Source organism: Natator depressus, chromosome 1 (assembly GCF_965152275.1).
Source record: "Natator depressus isolate rNatDep1 chromosome 1, rNatDep2.hap1, whole genome shotgun sequence".
NCBI classification, from domain to species: Eukaryota; Metazoa; Chordata; order Testudines; family Cheloniidae; genus Natator; species Natator depressus.
In genome coordinates, this window is record NC_134234.1 from 148,831,467 (window position 1) to 148,849,944 (window position 18,478).

General features: G+C 39.8%; 1 protein-coding gene across 1 annotated transcript in view; it reads right to left on the minus strand.

Annotated features, from left to right (window-relative positions):
• Positions 1–18,478, minus strand: part of CFAP47 (cilia and flagella associated protein 47) — a 635,949-nt gene that overhangs the window by 345,476 nt on the left and 271,995 nt on the right. The window contains exons 43-44 of the mRNA XM_074968655.1: positions 11,338–11,446; positions 7,726–7,952 (exon numbers count right to left, since the gene is read on the minus strand). Coding sequence (XP_074824756.1) covers positions 7,726–7,952; positions 11,338–11,446 — 336 coding nt within the window. The remainder of the gene's footprint in view (positions 1–7,725; positions 7,953–11,337; positions 11,447–18,478) is intronic.

Genomic DNA, 18,478 nt, shown 5'->3' on the forward strand with positions numbered 1-18,478 from the left:
TGTGGGGGCTGATTAAGGCTAGTTGCTGAAACTGTAAACAACTCCGGAAAGGTATCAGAGACCAAGGGACAAAGAAGATGCTTTTAATATAAAAGACTGAGTTTAAGCAAACCTAAGGCTTTCTTTTGATTCAGCAAACAGACAGGACCTTCTGCCTGCCCAAGGGGGGCCCCAATCCTTGTGGTAGGGTTGAAAAGACCTTGACTTACTTGGGCCCCATAAGACCGACGGGTGATCTCTGATAAGCTTTTAGGATACACACAGGAACATTATTTTTTATATGTTTACTATGTAATGTTTTTATCCTAAGTATAAATATATTTTGCTAGGGCCTTTGTGATGGCTTGTTGGTAACTGGGTGTAGCCCCTGGAGAAAGGTTAGCCACAGATGTTGGACCCAGTCAGACCTGTTGGGGAAATCACAGTGAAGCACAGATGGACTGCAAGCCTAAGCCCCCGGTCTCGAGAAACAGACTGATGCAAATCTCTGCCCGAGAGAGGTAACAGCTAGGAAGCCTGAAACTTTTATGTAAGGAGGAGTGGGGGGGAGATAAGGAGTAGTTAACACTGAAAGGGTGACAAAATGTACCTTGTTATTCAACGGATCTGTTCTCTTTGTATGTATTCCAAATCATATCTGCTTATTTAGCGATAAACACAAATGTTTACTAATTTTTACTCCAGTTATCGCTGTACAGCCAATACAACTGTAAGAGAGCACATTTTATTCTGGCACATGCATCTGAGTAACTGCTAATGATGTTCCAAAATGTGAAATTTTTATTACTGGTGAAGAACATAATTGACTTTCAGTTCCCGGGTGAGTTTGCAGTATGAGCAGATAGAAAAATAGGCTTTGTTACAAGCATCAGACTTCATTAACTTATTAATATTCTCTGAAGAGTAGCCACCCTTGTCTTTCTGACTTTTTCTGTTTTGCAGCCCATCCTGTTTGCTCCCCAAGTATCCCATCCCTCTTTTCTGTGCATTGTAGATTCTTCTGCTACAGGTGACTGAGGCAGTGTGGGAGCTTCCCTGGACCTAATGGTCTCTCTGACGATTTTCAAATCTCATTTTAACTCTGTTTGTTCCTTCTAGCCTATGACTTCTAACCCCTCTCTAATAAAACAACTTTATACCCTGACTCTCAGCTTTTTTGTGCTCAAAGGTTCTCCGAAATGAGGACATTGTACCCTCTTTCCCTGTACACCAACAGATGCTGCCTGAATGATGGAGTAAAATCTATATAGTTTATTTGTGGTTTTGTGTATAGCCTGCAATTAACTATGAAAAATTCTAGGACCCTTTTCTATAAAAGACTGTGTGTGTGTATATATGTGTGTATACACACACACACACACACACACACACACACCATCCTTTCACTTTGATAGAAGACAAACACTGAGCAGTGGGACAAAAAAAAGATTATGGGCCCAATTATGATCTCATTTCTAAAAAGGCAACTCAGACCAGAATTTGAGAACCAAGATCTCTTTTGTTATTGTTGTTTAAAATGTACTGTTTAAAATGCACCAAATCCTAGGTACTTCCCTCTTAGAGTCACATGACTGAGGGGGAAGGTGAGAGAAGAGCCATGGTCAGAGCCAAGCATCTGTAACAGAGGACTCCCACAATGGTCTGAGTCAGGGCAGCAGAGCAGTGGTGAGGCTGGATAAAGACCAAGATAGAACCCCTTGTTCACCTCCCCTAGACCAGAACTCCAGCAGAGTGTAAATGCTTACTCGCACCATCCCAAGGCACCAGGTCACAAAAACCCAGCATCCCCAAGAGAAAGAGCTGAAAGCCCCCAGGAACAGAGACTCCAGCACAAAAGCTGGAGGATGGGAAAGCCTCAGCTGGATCCCTAACATTACTTCACTCAGCTAGGACTTAATAAGGCATTGGGTCCCAAGAACCCTTTCCACACAGTTATATAGGGTAAGAGGAGGACAGACAGGTGCTTCTTAAGGCTGAGCCAGTCACTGGGGACAGAGGGCAGCAATGCAGATCCAAAACAGGGAAGGGACCGTGTTGGGGCCCCACCTGCATTTCCAGACCTACACAGCTCTCAGAACTAGTGATGACAGCAGAGTACATTTTACACTATGGATTCTGGACATTTCTTAGTGTTTGTTGATTTTCTGACCCTCCCCCGCACTCTTGCTTCCTCCACTCATTGCACTCCCTTCTCTAGCAGCCCTCCCAGCCTGCCCTGCTCCATTCCATTCTTTCCTCTCTTCAGTGTTCACCTTCCCTTTCCTCCTATTAACTTTGTTTATATAAATTCCCCCCTACCATTTTCCATCACTCGCCATTAATAAAAACACATTCACATAATGATCATCACCTCGATCATTTATCTGTATGTTATATCCCTTTCCTCTCACCCATTTTTTGTTTCTGTGTTCATTAGATCCCAAGCTCTCAAGGGTTAGGGACTGTCTCTTCCTATACTTTGTTTGTGCACTGCCTGTACAATGTTGTGCCAATCCTGATTTAGAGCCTTTGGCCAAGAGCACAATAGCATAAGAAAATAATCAGGGTTTCACCGGAGAGAGGAAAAGATGCATTATTCATCTAATAAACACAATTGCCAGGGACTCAGCATAAACTGCTCTTTGTATGATAAGAAGAAATAATTACAAGGAAAATTTTTAGCAAAGTGGTCCAAAAATAGAGGGGACATTCAGCCATCTATGTGTAAGGGTGAAGGTCACATACTGTACAGACATGAACCTGCATTTTTACTTTGACTTCCAAGGACAAGTTCTTCAGTTACAACCGTGCTCCTTAACAGAATTACAAAATAAAAGGCAAACACAACCATTACTAAGAATAAAGATCTACATCATTTCGGTTTTAGAGGTACCAAAGTAGGGATGGCAAGCAATAATAATGTAGATAGCACTCGCCTTCTGTTCATACATGTAATTGGATCTGTAGCAAAAGCTTCTTTACTTATGTACTAATCTATAAAATCCTTTCTAAATGACTTCACAAATCTATATAAATTTTGCCAAACTACAGATTTTTTAGGCAATTCAGACATCAAACCAGAATGTAGCCCTTGAGCTTCAGACTAAATTGTAAAACATAACTCTACTCACAAGCTTCTTCAATAAACTCTTTCATAATTTCTACACTATAAACTGTTTTTATGTGACCAATAAATGTGAATTTATGACAGACTTTATTATGATCGCTTTTCGGAGTTTAAACCTTACAGTGGTTTACCAAATGGAGAATTATATTGGTTTTAATCTATTAAATAAATCTCTTCTGCATCAAAACTAAGCTCCATGATATTTCTCTTGGAGTAATATTTGCCAAAAGAATATTTCCGGCGCAAGGAAAAGGGCTCTCTCTGCATATTATATTCACCTCATACTTTTTTATTATTGATTCTCAAATATGACATTTCAAATATTTTGACATCTCACCTAATCTTGATTCTCATCAACCACCCTAAGCTTCAAATCATATTAGGACTCTCATTAGGTTTTAGCATGACTACTGGTACAAGACACTAAACTTACTCCCACTATCTTCCCAGGCCTGACTAAATCCAGAGCTAATGCTCCAGTACGGCAGATTCTTTGTGCAGTATGAATTAAAAGGTACAGAAGCATTATGTGTGAAACACTCAAAAAATGAGTGAAACAGCAAGTGATTAGCTAGCATCCTAGAGGAAGAAATTTAAGGCTAGATACCATGGATATATATCATGCCCCCCTAACATAAATCGGAGTCCTACGGAGTCAGGATTTCACCCCATGGTGAGGAACACACTGTAAATGGATGGATAAAGTGTAGATTATTCTTATTTTATACATATTAATTTGCAATATTAGTGTTTAAAAGAAAACTTCATAAAGTGAGAGACACAGAGATTGGGTAATTTCCTTGGGGACCTAGGAGTGGGAGTTGTCTTTGTACCCCACTCCTCACCACAATCCGTACATTCACACACACATAACAGCTTAACAGCTTCATTTGCTTTACTATTATATGCTATTTTTCTCGCTTCTTTTTCTTTCAGTAACCACAGTTACTATTCATAAGACTATTTGCACTAATGTATACTGTACCTTAATGCTCTCGAACACAGGGAAGCAGACCACAATTCCCATACCAATGTTTAACCTATTGAATTAGATATTATGTAAAAGGCAGGCTCTTCGGCCCATTAAGACTACCTTGTATAGCTCTGGCAGCACAAAGGAATATTACAGCCAATTTAACTGCTAAGTAAAGGATTTCCCTTGTATAGGGGAATCCTCTAGTGGCAGAAGGCTGCTTTAGCAACGTCTGTGCTACCCTCTACCGCAGAGCAATGGGGACACATCCAGGGAAAACAGGGTATGGCTACAAGGCTGGCATAACAGAGAGCTGTCCAGGGATCTACCTGATGGTCAGATGGCTCCAAGATCCAGAGGGAGCTAAATTATACAGCCCAGGACCTGGATCATCATTGATATATAGTTACATTTTATTTTCATAATGGAACTGTGCTTGTATGTTCAGTGACATTGCAGATATTCTGGATTTACTCAGATACTAAACTTTGACTTTTAAAAAAATTAACATATCATTCTCTAGGTCTTTACAAGTTTAGTAACACTACTACAATAGAAATGATCCAATTTCTGATGGAATGTCTCTAAACAATAGATTGATAGATTCCGAGGCCAGAAGGGACCATTGTGATCATCTAGTTTAACATCCTGTATAACACACGCCACGGAGCTTCCTTGAAATAATTCCTAGAGCAAACCTTTTAGAAAAACATCTAGTCTTGACAGCCCTTGGTAAATTGTTCCAACGATTAATTGTTCTCACTGTTACAAATTTATGACCTGTTTCAGAGTAACAGCCGTGTTAGTCTGTATTCGCAAAAAGAAAAGGAGTACTTGTGGCACCTTAGAGACTAACCAATTTATTTGAGCATAAGCTTTCGTGAGCTACAGCTCACTTCATCGGATGCATACTGTGGAAAATACAGAAGATGTTTTTATACACACAAATCATGAAAAAATGGGTGTTTATCACTACAAAAGGTTTTCTCTCCCCCCATCCCACTCTCCTGCTGGTAATAGCTTATGTAAAGAGATCACTCTCCTTACAATGTGTATGATAATCAAGGTGGGCCATTTCCAGCACAAATCCAGGTTTTCTCCCCCCCCCCAACAAACGCACTCTCCTGTTGGTAATAGCTTATCTAAAGTGATCACTGTCCTTACAATGTGTATGATAATCAAGGTGGGCCATTTCCAGCACAAATCCAGGGTTTAACAAGAACGCCTGAGGAACAGTGGGGGGGAGGGGTTAGGAAAAAACAAGAGGAAATAGGTTACCTTGCATAATGACTTAGCCACTCCCAGTCTCTATTCAAGCCTAAGTTAATTGTATCCAATTTGCAAATGAATTCCAATTCAGCAGTCTCTCTCTGGAGTCTGGATTTGAAGTTTTTCTGTTGTAATATCGCAACTTTTATGTCTGTAACCGTGTGACCAGAGAGATTGAAGTGTTCTCCGACTGGTTTATGAATGTTATAATTCTTGACATCTGATTTGTGTCCATGTATTCTTTTATGTAGAGACTGTCCAGTTTGACCAATGTACATGGCAGAGGGGCATTGCTGGCACATGATGGCATATATCACATTGGTAGATGTGCAGGTGAACGAGCCTCTGATAATGTGACTGATATTATTAGGCCCTGTGATGGTGTCCCCTGAATAGATATGTAGGCACAGTTGGCAACAGGCTTTGTTGCAAGGATAGGTTCCTGGGTTAGTGGTTCTGTTGTGTGGTATGTGGTTGCTGGTGAGTATTCGCTTCAGGTTGGGGGGCTGTCTGTAGGCAAGGACTGGCCTGTCTCCCAAGATTTGTGAGAGTGTTGGGTCATCCTTCAGGATAGGTTGTAGATCCTTAATAATGCGTTGGAGGGGTTTTAGTTGGGGGCTGAAGGTGACGGCTAGTGGCGTTCTGTTCTTTTCTTTGTTAGGCCTGTCCTGTAGTAGGTGACTTCTGGGAACTCTTCTGGCTCTATCAATCTGTTTCTTCACTTCCGCAGGTGGGTATTGTAGTTGTAAGAATACTTGATAGAGATCTTGTGCCAGCAATGCCCCTCTGCCATGTACATTGGTCAAACTGGACAGTCTCTACGTAAAAGAATAAATGGACACAAATCAGATGTCAAGAATTATAACATTCATAAACCAGTCGGAGAACACTTCAATCTCTCTGATCACGCGATTACAGACATGAAAGTTGCGATATTACAATAGAAAAACTTCAAAACCAGACTCCAGAGAGAGACTGCTGAATTGGAATTCATTTGCAAATTGGATACAATTAACTTAGGCTTGAATAGAGACTGGGAGTGGCTAAGTCATTATGCAAGGTAACCTATTTCCCCTTGTTTTCCTACCCGCCCCCCGGTTCCTCAGATGTTCTTGTTAAACCCTGGATTTGTGCTGGAAATGGCCCACCTTGATTATCATACACATTGTAAGGACAGTGATCACTTTAGATAAGCTATTACCAACAGGAGAGTGGGTTTGTTGGGGGGGAAGAAAACCTGGATTTGTGCTGGAAATGGCCCACCTTGATTATCATACACATTGTAAGGAGAGTGATCACTTTACATAAGCTATTACCAGCAGGAGAGTGGGGTGGGGGGAGAGAAAACCTTTTGTAGTGATAAACACCCATTTTTTCATGATTTGTGTGTATAAAAACATCTTCTGTATTTTCCACAGCATGCATCCGATGAAGTGAGCTGTAGCTCATGAAAGCTTATGCTCAAATAAATTGGTTAGTCTCTAAGGTGCCACAAGTACTCCTTTTCTTATTGCGAAATTTATGACCGAGTTCCAGTATTAATTTGTTTAGCTTCAGCTTCCAGCCATTGGATCCTGTTATACCTTTTTCTGCTAAAATTAAGAGCCCATTATAAATATTAGTTCCCTGTGTAGGTACTTACAGACTGTAATCAAGTCATCCCTTAGCCTTCTCTTTGTTAAGCTAAGTAGGATTGAACTCCTTAAGTCTACCACAATAAAGCTAGAAGATCTAAACTACACTTCACTGCTTATAAGATTTTACTTTTTCAAAAATGCTATGATGTTCTTGCTAAGATATCAGTACACAAATGTGACAAACACACTGTGCATGTCTAAGTTATTAATGGATAAATGCAATTTAGTAACATTTAGGGTACAAGGAGGTCACAGAGTCTCTTGACAGCATATCTGTACTACCTGCTTAGCATATGTTCCTTGTTTCTTATGAATCCTGTTTGAATACGCTTATGGTTAAACAGTAGCTCATGGTAACGGAGTAAAGAAAAGGAAACCATTACAAATTCACAGAAAAGAGGATACCAATAATTAGATCTGTTACAAGGAGTATGGAAACTTTTACAGTCACGTTTTCAGAGAAGAATCACACAGCACAGACTAACTGAACTGATGTCACTTGTTTTTAAGGAGTTTGGGTTTTTGTTTTTTCAACAACATTCAAAAACAATACTGTGATGTCCTAGAGAACAAACAAAATAATATCTTTGTGTGTGTGTGCGCGCGCACGTGTGTGTGTGTGAGAGAGAGAGCCATAACTTCTTTACGTATTTGATGGTACTTTCTGAAATTTAACAAACCCAGTCTCACAAATAAAGAGAAGCTATGTAATATTCTGCTAGATTTACTGTGTATTTTACCTCAATTTTGGACAGCCCTAAGGCTGCAACTGCAACTCGAACACTGCTGCTCTCCAGTGTTCCTGTGACCTTTCTTCGCTCGTGTTCGAGAGCTGACATCTGCTGCTGTGCTGCAATGGCCAGAGCCTTCTCCCTAGCTTCATTAATCAATGGGATCTTCAGCTTTTCTTCAAGAATATCAGTGAGACTGCATTTCAAGCACAGAACTGGCTGTACTGCATTGCGACCTGCAATAAAAAAAGCCATTTGTCAGCTGCTATTACAACTGGATGCCTTTTTTATTCAGTAGCTCAGAACACAGGCAAAAATATTAAATTCAATTCCTTTATAGTTTAATGTAACAATGTAAGCTTTGCTATAATATTTTGAGTTTTAGACTAATTATAACTTTCAACCAGGAAAAAGGACTGAAAACACAGATTGAAATCAAAATGGAAAGGTCCTATTCATAATCAACAAAAAGGTATATTTTTATTAATTTTCTTTTCATCTAATGAAATTTATGGGAGGAATAATTATCAACAATCTACTGAAGCTTTCATATTGCCCTCATCACTGGGGTGTCAGAGGTCCTTACAAATTATAAAGTAAACCACAGTGAATATATATATATCTTTCTAACTGTCCTCCCCAATCAATATTGTTCCTACCACCCTCCTCCCATTTGTTCGTAAGTGTTGTTCTGATGGGAAGGCTAGGTCAAAGTGATAGGATTCTGATAAGAAGGGAGTAAAATTTGTGGTGGTTTCAGTATCTTCTGAAGGTGAATTCCACAGCTGTCTGTTAGTTACTGAGATCTCTCTCTCTCTCACACACACACCTCCCTCACTACCTACTGTGGAACATATCTCCAAAATGTCTTCCCACTATAGAGTAAGGCAATACATCTATTTATACTATCCTGGAACCTAAAGCCCCCAGCTAAAATTGGGGCCTTTCTGCGGTAGCACAGTACAAACACATAATAAGGGACAATCCCCTTACCCCAAAGGGTTTACAATCTAACTAGGTAAGACAACCGGAAAGGGAGTTTTATCCTCATATGGCAGAGGAAGTGAGACACAGCAAGATTAAATAACTTGTCCAAGGTCACAGAGGAAATCTGTGCTAGAGATGGGAATGGAACCCAGATTTCTAGCAACCCATTCCAGGTTTTAAACACAAGATCACTCATGGGCTGTGCTGGTTGGCTCCAGGCCCCATAGAAAAGTAGGTTTTATGGTTGACATGTGCCTCTTCACTGCTGTTCCAGGCTTCACCTAAGTTCCATCACCACAATGAACAGCAGAGGCAGGAACAGCTCCTGATGGAATACTTAACCTAGACAGCAGGGTTTCGATAATCCATAGTCAATAACCGTATTGAGAGGAATGAGAGACAAGCTACTGGGAAGAAGAATGAATGAAAGTCTTGTAGTCTCACAAAAAAGCATATCAGAGAGTCATGCATTAGAGTGCGCAGATTAAAGTGTTTTAGCATTTACATGCCACCTGTGAATCTGTACTTCAAGTTTCAGCCTGATGTGGTTTAAAATGGCTGAGGCATGAACTATTCAATTCAGAATGATGCATTTGAAGAACTCACAGGTTATTAACATGGCAGGAACTGGCACTGGGCAGAAAATACCAGTAAAAGCCTAGAGCTCACTATAAATGTTGTACTTTACTGCTATCATAATGACAACATTATTCTGAAACTCAGCACTCCCTGGCTACAGATGGCTCAGTCTGAGGGGCTACAATGTGCTAAATCTTTTAAAAGGTACCTAATAGGAACACAGTCATTGGTACTGTAACACATGACATGACTTTCCCCTTATTTTTCCCCTTTGGTTTCTATTTTTATATATTATAGTAACAAATCTAACTGGCATTTATTTAGAGACAGTGAGTTAAAGAGCAAATTCTTTAGATAACTTGCCCAGAGGAAAGAAGGTCTCTGTATAGCTCATGTAAGCCATCAAGTTCATATAGTGTAAAGAGGTCTTGAATTACCTACGGCTGTATGTGTTGTAGAACAAGAAGCAGGCGATGATTAACACACTTCCAAAAGCAGCAGATAAATATACTCCTCGCTATAATTAGAGGGCATCATCTCAGGAGTTTACAGTCCAAGCTGCTGATTTTTCCTCACAAAAAATTGAGTATGTTTAAAAAATTATGTATTTTAAAGAGAGATGGGCCCAAAGCAATGGTTTAGAGATGGTTAAATACAGATGGTTACATTTCATCTTTCTTAAACTGGTGTAATAAATGCTATATTTCTCTTTGATTGTATTGCATTTAAAGGTGTCCCTGTCTCCCAGAGTCTCTTGGAGGCACATTATCCACATGAGAAATAGTCCCATACTGACAGAGCTGGTCAGACCTCATTAAATGGCCATGCAAGAGTGTGTCTGAATCACAACCCATGAAAGAAAGGTCACTTCCCAAGTAACTGTCACTTTTCAGATAATTTGCTGTGTGGATCTATATTCAGTGAACAAAGAGCTAGAGAGACAATTACTCAAAGAATTACAGATTCTAGGTAAATAACCTTTCCCTCTGACTTTTGCCTCCATAGATTCCCAGCCCATTAACAAAGAGAAACAACTCCTGAAGGAGGTGGATTTGGACAATACTAATTGAACAAAGTTTCAGGATTGTTCTCCAGAACTCACCTTGAGATCCAGAAACTAAATTAAGGGTGTAATGAAATATCAAGGATGTAATGCTGTATAAATGTAAGTAAAGACTTGTCTAGACGGTGCACAAGTGCGCAACAGCTGGAGTGTAAATTCCAATGTACACCAGCATGTCATTAAACTAACTGTCCACGAAGACCCTGCTGGTGCTCACTAAAGTTCCTTAGTGCTAGCTGACATAGTATTGTTTGAAACAGGACGATGTTAACATGCACTAGGGAACTTTTAGTGCACACCAACAGGGTCCTCAGAGGTCAGTTAGTGAGTAACCCACTGGTGCACACCAGAATTTGCATTGCAGCTGATACACAACACCACACCATGTAGACAAGCCATAAGGAACTCAAAGTAGGAGCCTTACATATTTCTTTGATTGAGATATTTCTCAGACATGCTGAGACATTTGGGCTCTGGTTCATTGTGCTCCAAGAAATACAGGTGTCAGATTACATATCAGGACATGACAAATGTGTATACAAAGTGTCAGTATTTCATATCTAGGAAAGTTCTAAGACAAGCAAGAGATGCTTGTACTGGTTCAAGTAGTGTCAAATTACTGCTGCAGTACTACAAGATTGAAGCATCTTGGAAAGTAGCTATAGAAAAATATTGATATGGCCAAGCTGAAAACTTACTCTAGTTTACTTGCAGAGACATACCAGGTCAGCAGGCTCGCAAGCAGCCTCTAATTTGAAAAAGGTCAGGCAGCAAAAAAAAAAAAAAAAAAAAAAAAAATCTAAACCATCTGACTAAAGGAACAATTTTAGATCATGTTTGTTTTGCAACGTCTTTCTAAGGCTCCTTCCATTGTAAAATGGCTCATCTTTCCTACTGTATTTATTTTCCTTGCCCTACGTGCCAGAGAGCTCAACACATTATACAGGATGATGTTTTCCCTGTTTCATTTTTCCCCCTTTCATTTACTTTACCTTTTAAAGTACTGCTAATGCGCAGAACATTTGGACTATCCATAGGAAGCAAGCCTGAAGGCAAAGGTATGCCACATGTTCCTTCCACCACGTAAACAAATTCTCCAACCTGAAACACAGGAGCATATGCATTTCAATTCAGGGAGCAATTCATGCAGAACAAATTATAAACCATTAAAACAAACAAAAGAAACAAACTATTCTAGTAATACAGAAGATCTGACTTATAAGAGTGGTTCATATATTTTGAAGAGCCTTTATTTTAAAATTGCTTTTAAATAAAGAAGAAAATGAGCATATTACAAAAAAACCCCTATGATAAGTAAGTGTAATGGTGAAAATTAAACTTGCGAAATCAAATAATTTTAGAATCAAAGTTTTTATAGTGCTAGGGGACTGGAGAGCCCCCATACGGGCCACACCCTTAGATGCTCCTGTGTTCCCAGGCGAGGCACCTTTATGCTTCTTGTTTTTAATGTTTATCTTTTTAGTATATGTTTTGCGTTTTCCAGCAAAGGGAGCCATGGTTGGGCATGTCTGGACATTCTATACAAGTCCATGTCACAGGGTGCATGTGCAGCCTAGAGCAGAAGTATCAATTATTTTTTGTCAAGGTCCAAATTTCTTAGTCAAGGACTAGTCAAGGTCCAGACTCAGGAGAAAATAGTAAAAAACAACAACAATAATGATAATAATAATAATATGTAAATAAAAAGGTTTCAGTGTCCGTTCAAAGTGTCTGGTGATCTGGATTTGGCCTGCGGTCTGCCTATTAACTACTGCTAGCCTAGAGTATATATGTGTGTGTTAACAGCTTCTCTGTGTGGTGAAGTGGTGACAGACTCTAGACAAGAAAAGGTTCAATCTCTCTGCAGCCAGTATACCTTACGGGACCACCCAGCAAGGAGTGAGATTTTACTTACTTGCTGTAATTCTAGCCTAGGATCACATATTTAGATCCTGTTGTAGCTTTCAATAAATTGTTAAAACCACCTGGTTTCTCTCAAATTTGACTGCATTGCTCTGGGAGATGGGCATTTCATAACAATAGTTCAGTTCTTTTTAACTCATCCCACTATAGTTAAACGCCTGAGCTAGGATATCATGAGCCACAAATGAGATAATAGACAAAAAAGTATATACTGATCATATGCAGTAGCCATTTTTAAAACCTCTCTAATCAGGTGTTTTAAACAAATAGAATAACAGCCTGCATAGTTCACATTTAAGGATGAAACAGTTTAAATTATTTCAAACTACATAATTTTTAATATTTTGAAGTTTTGTAAAGTTTAAAGCAGCTCAGCTATTTGGTAAAAAAAAAAAAAATTTGAACCAGTAATATTTTGTTAACCAATTCATAAGACTCTAGTGAAAAATGAGTGGGGATGAGAGTGAGCTAGTTACATGTTCTGACTGTCCTTTAATGTTACTGAACATTTTCCACTTACTTTCTTTTAAATTCAAACTGTCACTAATTGAGGGAGTTAAGTTAACGAACTAATCTGATTTCTAGAGTTATGCCAAAATCACTGATGACAACACTGTACAACCAAGAAAATAAACAGAAGTGTTACCTAGGGGAAAACAAAGGGACAATAAAAGTTTTACCAAAATGGAAAGGACAAATCCACTGATGAACAAATGGCATTTCAAACTGTTGAGAAGGCATAATACACAAAGAACAAATATAATAAAAATGCATGTTAAACAACTTGTGTGCCGTATCCTAGTCTACAGGGACTAGATACCAAAAAAAAAAAGGTTCAAGGTGGTGTAAATTACACCTCCAAGCAACAATAAGTTCCATGTTGCTGAGGGGAATTCACATCAGCAGAGAGCAGGCAATGTTATCCTCAGGGTTTCTGCTTTGGGGGTAGCTTGGTTCCCCCAAAGTTCCATACAGCAGGAATCTATAAACCCATTCCCACTGCTTTAGTGACCTCCCCTTACTCCTCCCCCACCCCTTAAGCTAACACCACCCACTTTTTTGGACTACCCCTGGCCTTTAGTGGCCCTGCATGCCAGCAAAAGGAATATGTAATCATCTCATATGGCCGCAGCTTTAACCACTAACAAACTATTTGCCACTACAGGCCTCCACCAAGGTTTATACAAGTAAAATCTGTGTGAACCTTCTTAGGAATGGTATGGTTCAGGCAGCAATGAAAAAAAGACTTATTTAGGTCATTTAGTCCATCCCTCCGCCGCCAATGCTCCCTGTAGAATGGGCTAAGTGACCTAAAATAAGTCTGTTTTTCATTTTACCTTTACTCACCACTTTGTAAGGATTTTTTTCACACTAGAGCTAAAAACACAGTGTTTATAAGTTTTCTAACTTAGTAAAAAGATAATTATTCAAATTCCATGGCATTTATCTCCCTTTCCTTGGTTTAAGAGCTCAAACACATCTTTCTTGAGGGGACTAAAACCCCTGGCAAAACTTGTGTACCACCCACAAACTAATTACCACCCTGGGGAACCAATTTAAATGGAAATTATTCCCTTTTGAGACAATGTTATGGCTCCATAAGGCCCCTGTAAAAGCTCTTGGCATATACAACTACTTTTATAAAAGTACCAGTTGCTAACACTCCATTCTACTATCATTATTTTTTCTCTGTCATTAATTATACCAACATACTTATGTGTAAAAAGAAGCTCTCTCAATTCAAAACTTGGTTTGACAAGATCTAAATGTGCTGATTTCCAAGGGCCGTAAGGCCAATTTTCTTTTTGCTCAGACTTTTCCTGACATTGCAGAATGGGAAGGAGGAATCGTGTTTATGGTGTTTTGGGAGGTTTGTGAATATTCTTATTGTTTGAGTGCTTAATTTTGCAGCCTTAATATTATTTTTTAAAAGTGTGGAACAATATTGACAGCTGGAAATCAAGAATACTGATGTCTTTTCCTGATTCTGGAAAGGAATGTGATCTAGCGATCACAGTCAGCCTTGCCATGCATATAGATTTGGCATATTTAATCCTCTCATCAAATCTCAAGTCCTTGCTCCGAAGCACAGAGATGCTAAAGTTCTTTAAAAAAATGGTTGGGAAAAATAATTCTCAAAAAACTGGTTTCAGAGTAACAGCCATGTTAGTCTGTATTCGCAAAAAGAAAAGGAGTACTTGTGGCACCTTAGAGACTAACCAATTTATTTGAGCATGAGCTTTCGCGAGCTATAGCTCACTTCATCGGATGCATACTGTGGAAACTGCAGAAGACATTATATACACACAGAGACCATGAAACAATACCTCCTCCCACCCCACTCTCCTGCTGGTAATAACTTATCTAAAGAGATCATCAAGTTGGGCCATTTCCAGCACAAATCCAGGTTTTCTCACCCTCCGCCCCCCCCCCCCCCAAACTCACTCTCCTGCTGGTAATAGCCCATCCGAAATGACCACTCTCTTCACAATGTGTATGATAATCAAGGTGGGCCATTTCCTGCACAAATCCAGGTTCTCTCACCCCCTCACCCCCCTCCAAAAACCACACACACAAACTCACTCTCCTGCTGGTAATAGCCTATCCAAAGTGACCACTCTCCTTACAACGTGCATGAAAATCAAGGTGGGACATTTCCAGCGCAAATACAGGTTCTCTCACCCCCCCCCCCGCCCCCTTTTCCCAAAAAACACACACACACAAACTCACTCTCCTGCTGGTAATAGCTTATCCAAAGTGACCACTCTCCCTACAATGTGCATGATAATCAAGGTGGGCCATTTCCAGCACAAATCCAGGTTTGATGATTTCCAAGAAAATTTAAAGCTCCACATAAAAGAAGTCTTTAAATTGCACAGGAAGGGGAAAAGATAGTGAACCTTCTCCCTCCACAAGATATTTAGGTGGAGAAGGCCTGGACTTTCTAAATCACTACACTTTTAAAACTATAACTTTATAATGATTATTAGTCACTTAAATAAAGAGTTGGCATGTGAACCAACCCCCAGAAATGAAGATCTAGTACTAAAGGCCGCCTCATTAATTCACTGTGTCAGGCAATACATATTTTTTCCACAACGCCTCATGTGAAAAAAAATCTACATTAATATCTGAAGGACATGTCAGAGCCTCAATTTTTCTTCTAAATAGCAAGAGGTTTATTAAATATTAATCACTTAAGTTTTTAAAAAGTGTTGTTATAAGTAAGTTAAACTTCCATTGTCATTTCAAAAGACCACTACAGTGCCAACAGAGAGGTAAACAAAGAGGTATTTTCACAGTTTAAAAAGCAGCATGCCTAGCTGTGGTTGTGCTAGCATATGAGAGGAAAGAATGATTCTGAAACAAGATAGACACTTGCTACTGGGTCTTGTTCAACATGAAAGCATCAAAGATGTGATGATAGACAGCAACTGCAGGCAGAATTTGGTGAGAATGGGGTCCTCACACCATTCTGCAATCTAACTGATGTTAACTGACTGTCATTCTTGCTCTAGAGCAGGGATCGGCAACCTTTGGCACATCCCTCGGCCCGCGCCGCTTCCCACAGCCCCCATTGGCATGGAGCGGCAAACCGCAGCCAGTGGGAGCTGTGATCGGTCGAACCTGTGGATGAGGCAGGTAAACAAACCAGCCCGGCCCGCCCAGGGGCTTACCCTGGCGGGCCGCGTGCCAAAGGTTGCCGATCCCTGCTCTAGAGAATAGTCACCACTGTAATAGCTGATGCCTGTTATGGAGATGAGTATAAGGTAAGTAATAGAATGGCCGTGAATGAGGTGACTGAGTAAGACTAGGTGCAGCAGAGTTCATATTGTATACCTAGGTATACATCACCTAAATGAAGAGACTTGAGCTTTACATGACTTCTCTTTAAATTATGGTTTATTAATGATGAAATGACAATTATAATATTGCAAGCCTGTGTCAATACGCACCCCTATGTTCACACCCTACAAGCTGCTGTAATAATCTTTGTACAAAATATGCCTTTTGAAGTATCATTTGAAAACTAATAATTCATTGATCATTAATATTCTAGTGTGATGTATGTACGTAGTGTGTATTAAGAGTTATGAATATATGCTGGAATTATGATAGTCTATGTAAACCAGGTATGTTGGGGGAGTTGTTAAACAAGTCTATCTTAGACAAAGGAAAGTGTATTTGATTCTCTGACCAGCCCAATATTCAGGCAAAGACAATAAAGGTGCATATTTACATATAAGTAGAAACAGGACTAACAAGACAGCAGGGGGATGCAATGGCAAACACAAGTGGGGGAAGAAAGAGCATGCAGCTTCCTTCACCAACAGACTCCATGTTGAGTCTCCTCGCAGCTTGAATAAACTTTGCTTTGAGGCGTAAAGCATTTCAAAGGTTTATTGGTCATAAAGACAGAGGATCTGAACCTGGAGTGATAAGCAATTGAATCAACTGATTGTATACAATATTACTGTATTATAAGAGTGTACACAGTGAGGTCTTTTCTGAAAGCTAGTGACACACTGGAGATTAATAGCATTGTGAAATGTATGTATTAACAATAGGTGAGGAATTATGGATACTCATTGATATTAGGTAGATATCAGAGGGAGGATGGAGACAATTTTAGCAGCTGCATTTTGGATGGATTGAAGGAAAATAAAGAGGTAGGTACCCGGAAGGGCAGAGAAAAGGAAAAGTAATAAAACTGAGAAATGACCACGTGGTGGACAAGACCGTTAGCTATTAGAACAGAAATGTTTGGATTTTACAAATGTAGAGAAAAAAGAGTGACAAGGGTTGTAAACAGTCTGGGTATGTGGGGAGAAGGGACAGACATTGAAAACAATCTTCACGATACAGCTCGAGTAATGGGGAAGACTGTGGTGTTATTTACAGCAATGGAGTAGGGTGGAAGTGGAGAAGATATGGGATGAAAAGTACCTTGGTTTCAGCAATGTTGAGTTTGAGCTAGTCATAGTTCAAAAGGATGTGCTGGAGAAACTATTAGGTATGCATGACTGGACTGAGTGAGCCAGGTCAAATGTGGAGAGATTTGTGAGTGTCATGAGCACAGAGCTGGATGCTGAATCTATGTGAGCAACTGAAGTCATCCAGGGACATAGGGTGTGAAGGGAGAAGAGGGGAGAAACAAAGACGGAGTGCGGATGGACACTGACAGACAGGGAGCGAAATTCAGCAAAGAAGATGCTGAAAAAATGGTTGGAAGGTAGGAGAAAAAACAGAGGACAAGACCACAAATCCCAAGGGAGGACATGGCATCAAGGCGAAGTAAGTGACCAATGACATAAAAAGCTGCAAGGAGATCAAGGAAGATGGAACACAAAGGAAAAGCCATGGAAGTTGTCTATTAAGAATTGGTTGGGTATTTTGGTTAAAGCAGATTCAGTAAAGTGCTGAAGGCAAAAACCAGATTAGGCAAATCAAGAGAAAGTAACAGCAGAGGAAGAAAAAGCAGCTTTTATAAACCACCCATTCAATGATCTTAGATACGTATGTTAGAAGGATGACTGAGCAAAAGTTGGACAGAAACATAAGGTCAAGAATCTGCTATCTGATGATGGGGGTTGTGACGCTTGTAGAACGGGTGCTAGCTCATGCCAAAGGCCCAGGGCCTCACTGAACACCGACAGATGCATAGCTGGAAACCAGTCTGGCTTCCCTATGGGTTAGCATAGTTAAAATAGATATTAGTGCCATAAGAATATGTTTAGTATTTAGACTTAAAAGAATGCTTGTAGGATGCTGCATGTATTAATCTACTCCTAATACCTGCATGTCATGGTATAAAGTTATACTGAGCGTTGCACTGTAAACCTTTGTAATTGTAAAAAGAAAGGGAGGACTTGTGGCATCTTAGAGACTAACCAATTTATTTGAGCATAAGATTTTGTGAGCTACAGCTCACTTCATCGGATGTGCTCACGAAAGCTTATGCTCAAATAAATGTGTTAGTCTCTAAGGTGCCACAAGTACTCCTTTTCTTTTTGCAGATACAGACTAACACGGCTGCTACTCTGAAACCTTTGTAATTGTGTAACTCACCAAACAGGAAAAGAAGCAATAATTAAGGTAAAGTGCTAATCTTTCAATACAAGACAGCCCATTGAAGGCAACTGAGACATTGTGTAGCACCAAAGTACAGAGACCTTGTTGACTGCATTCCTTGCTGCCTCCAGGAAGGAG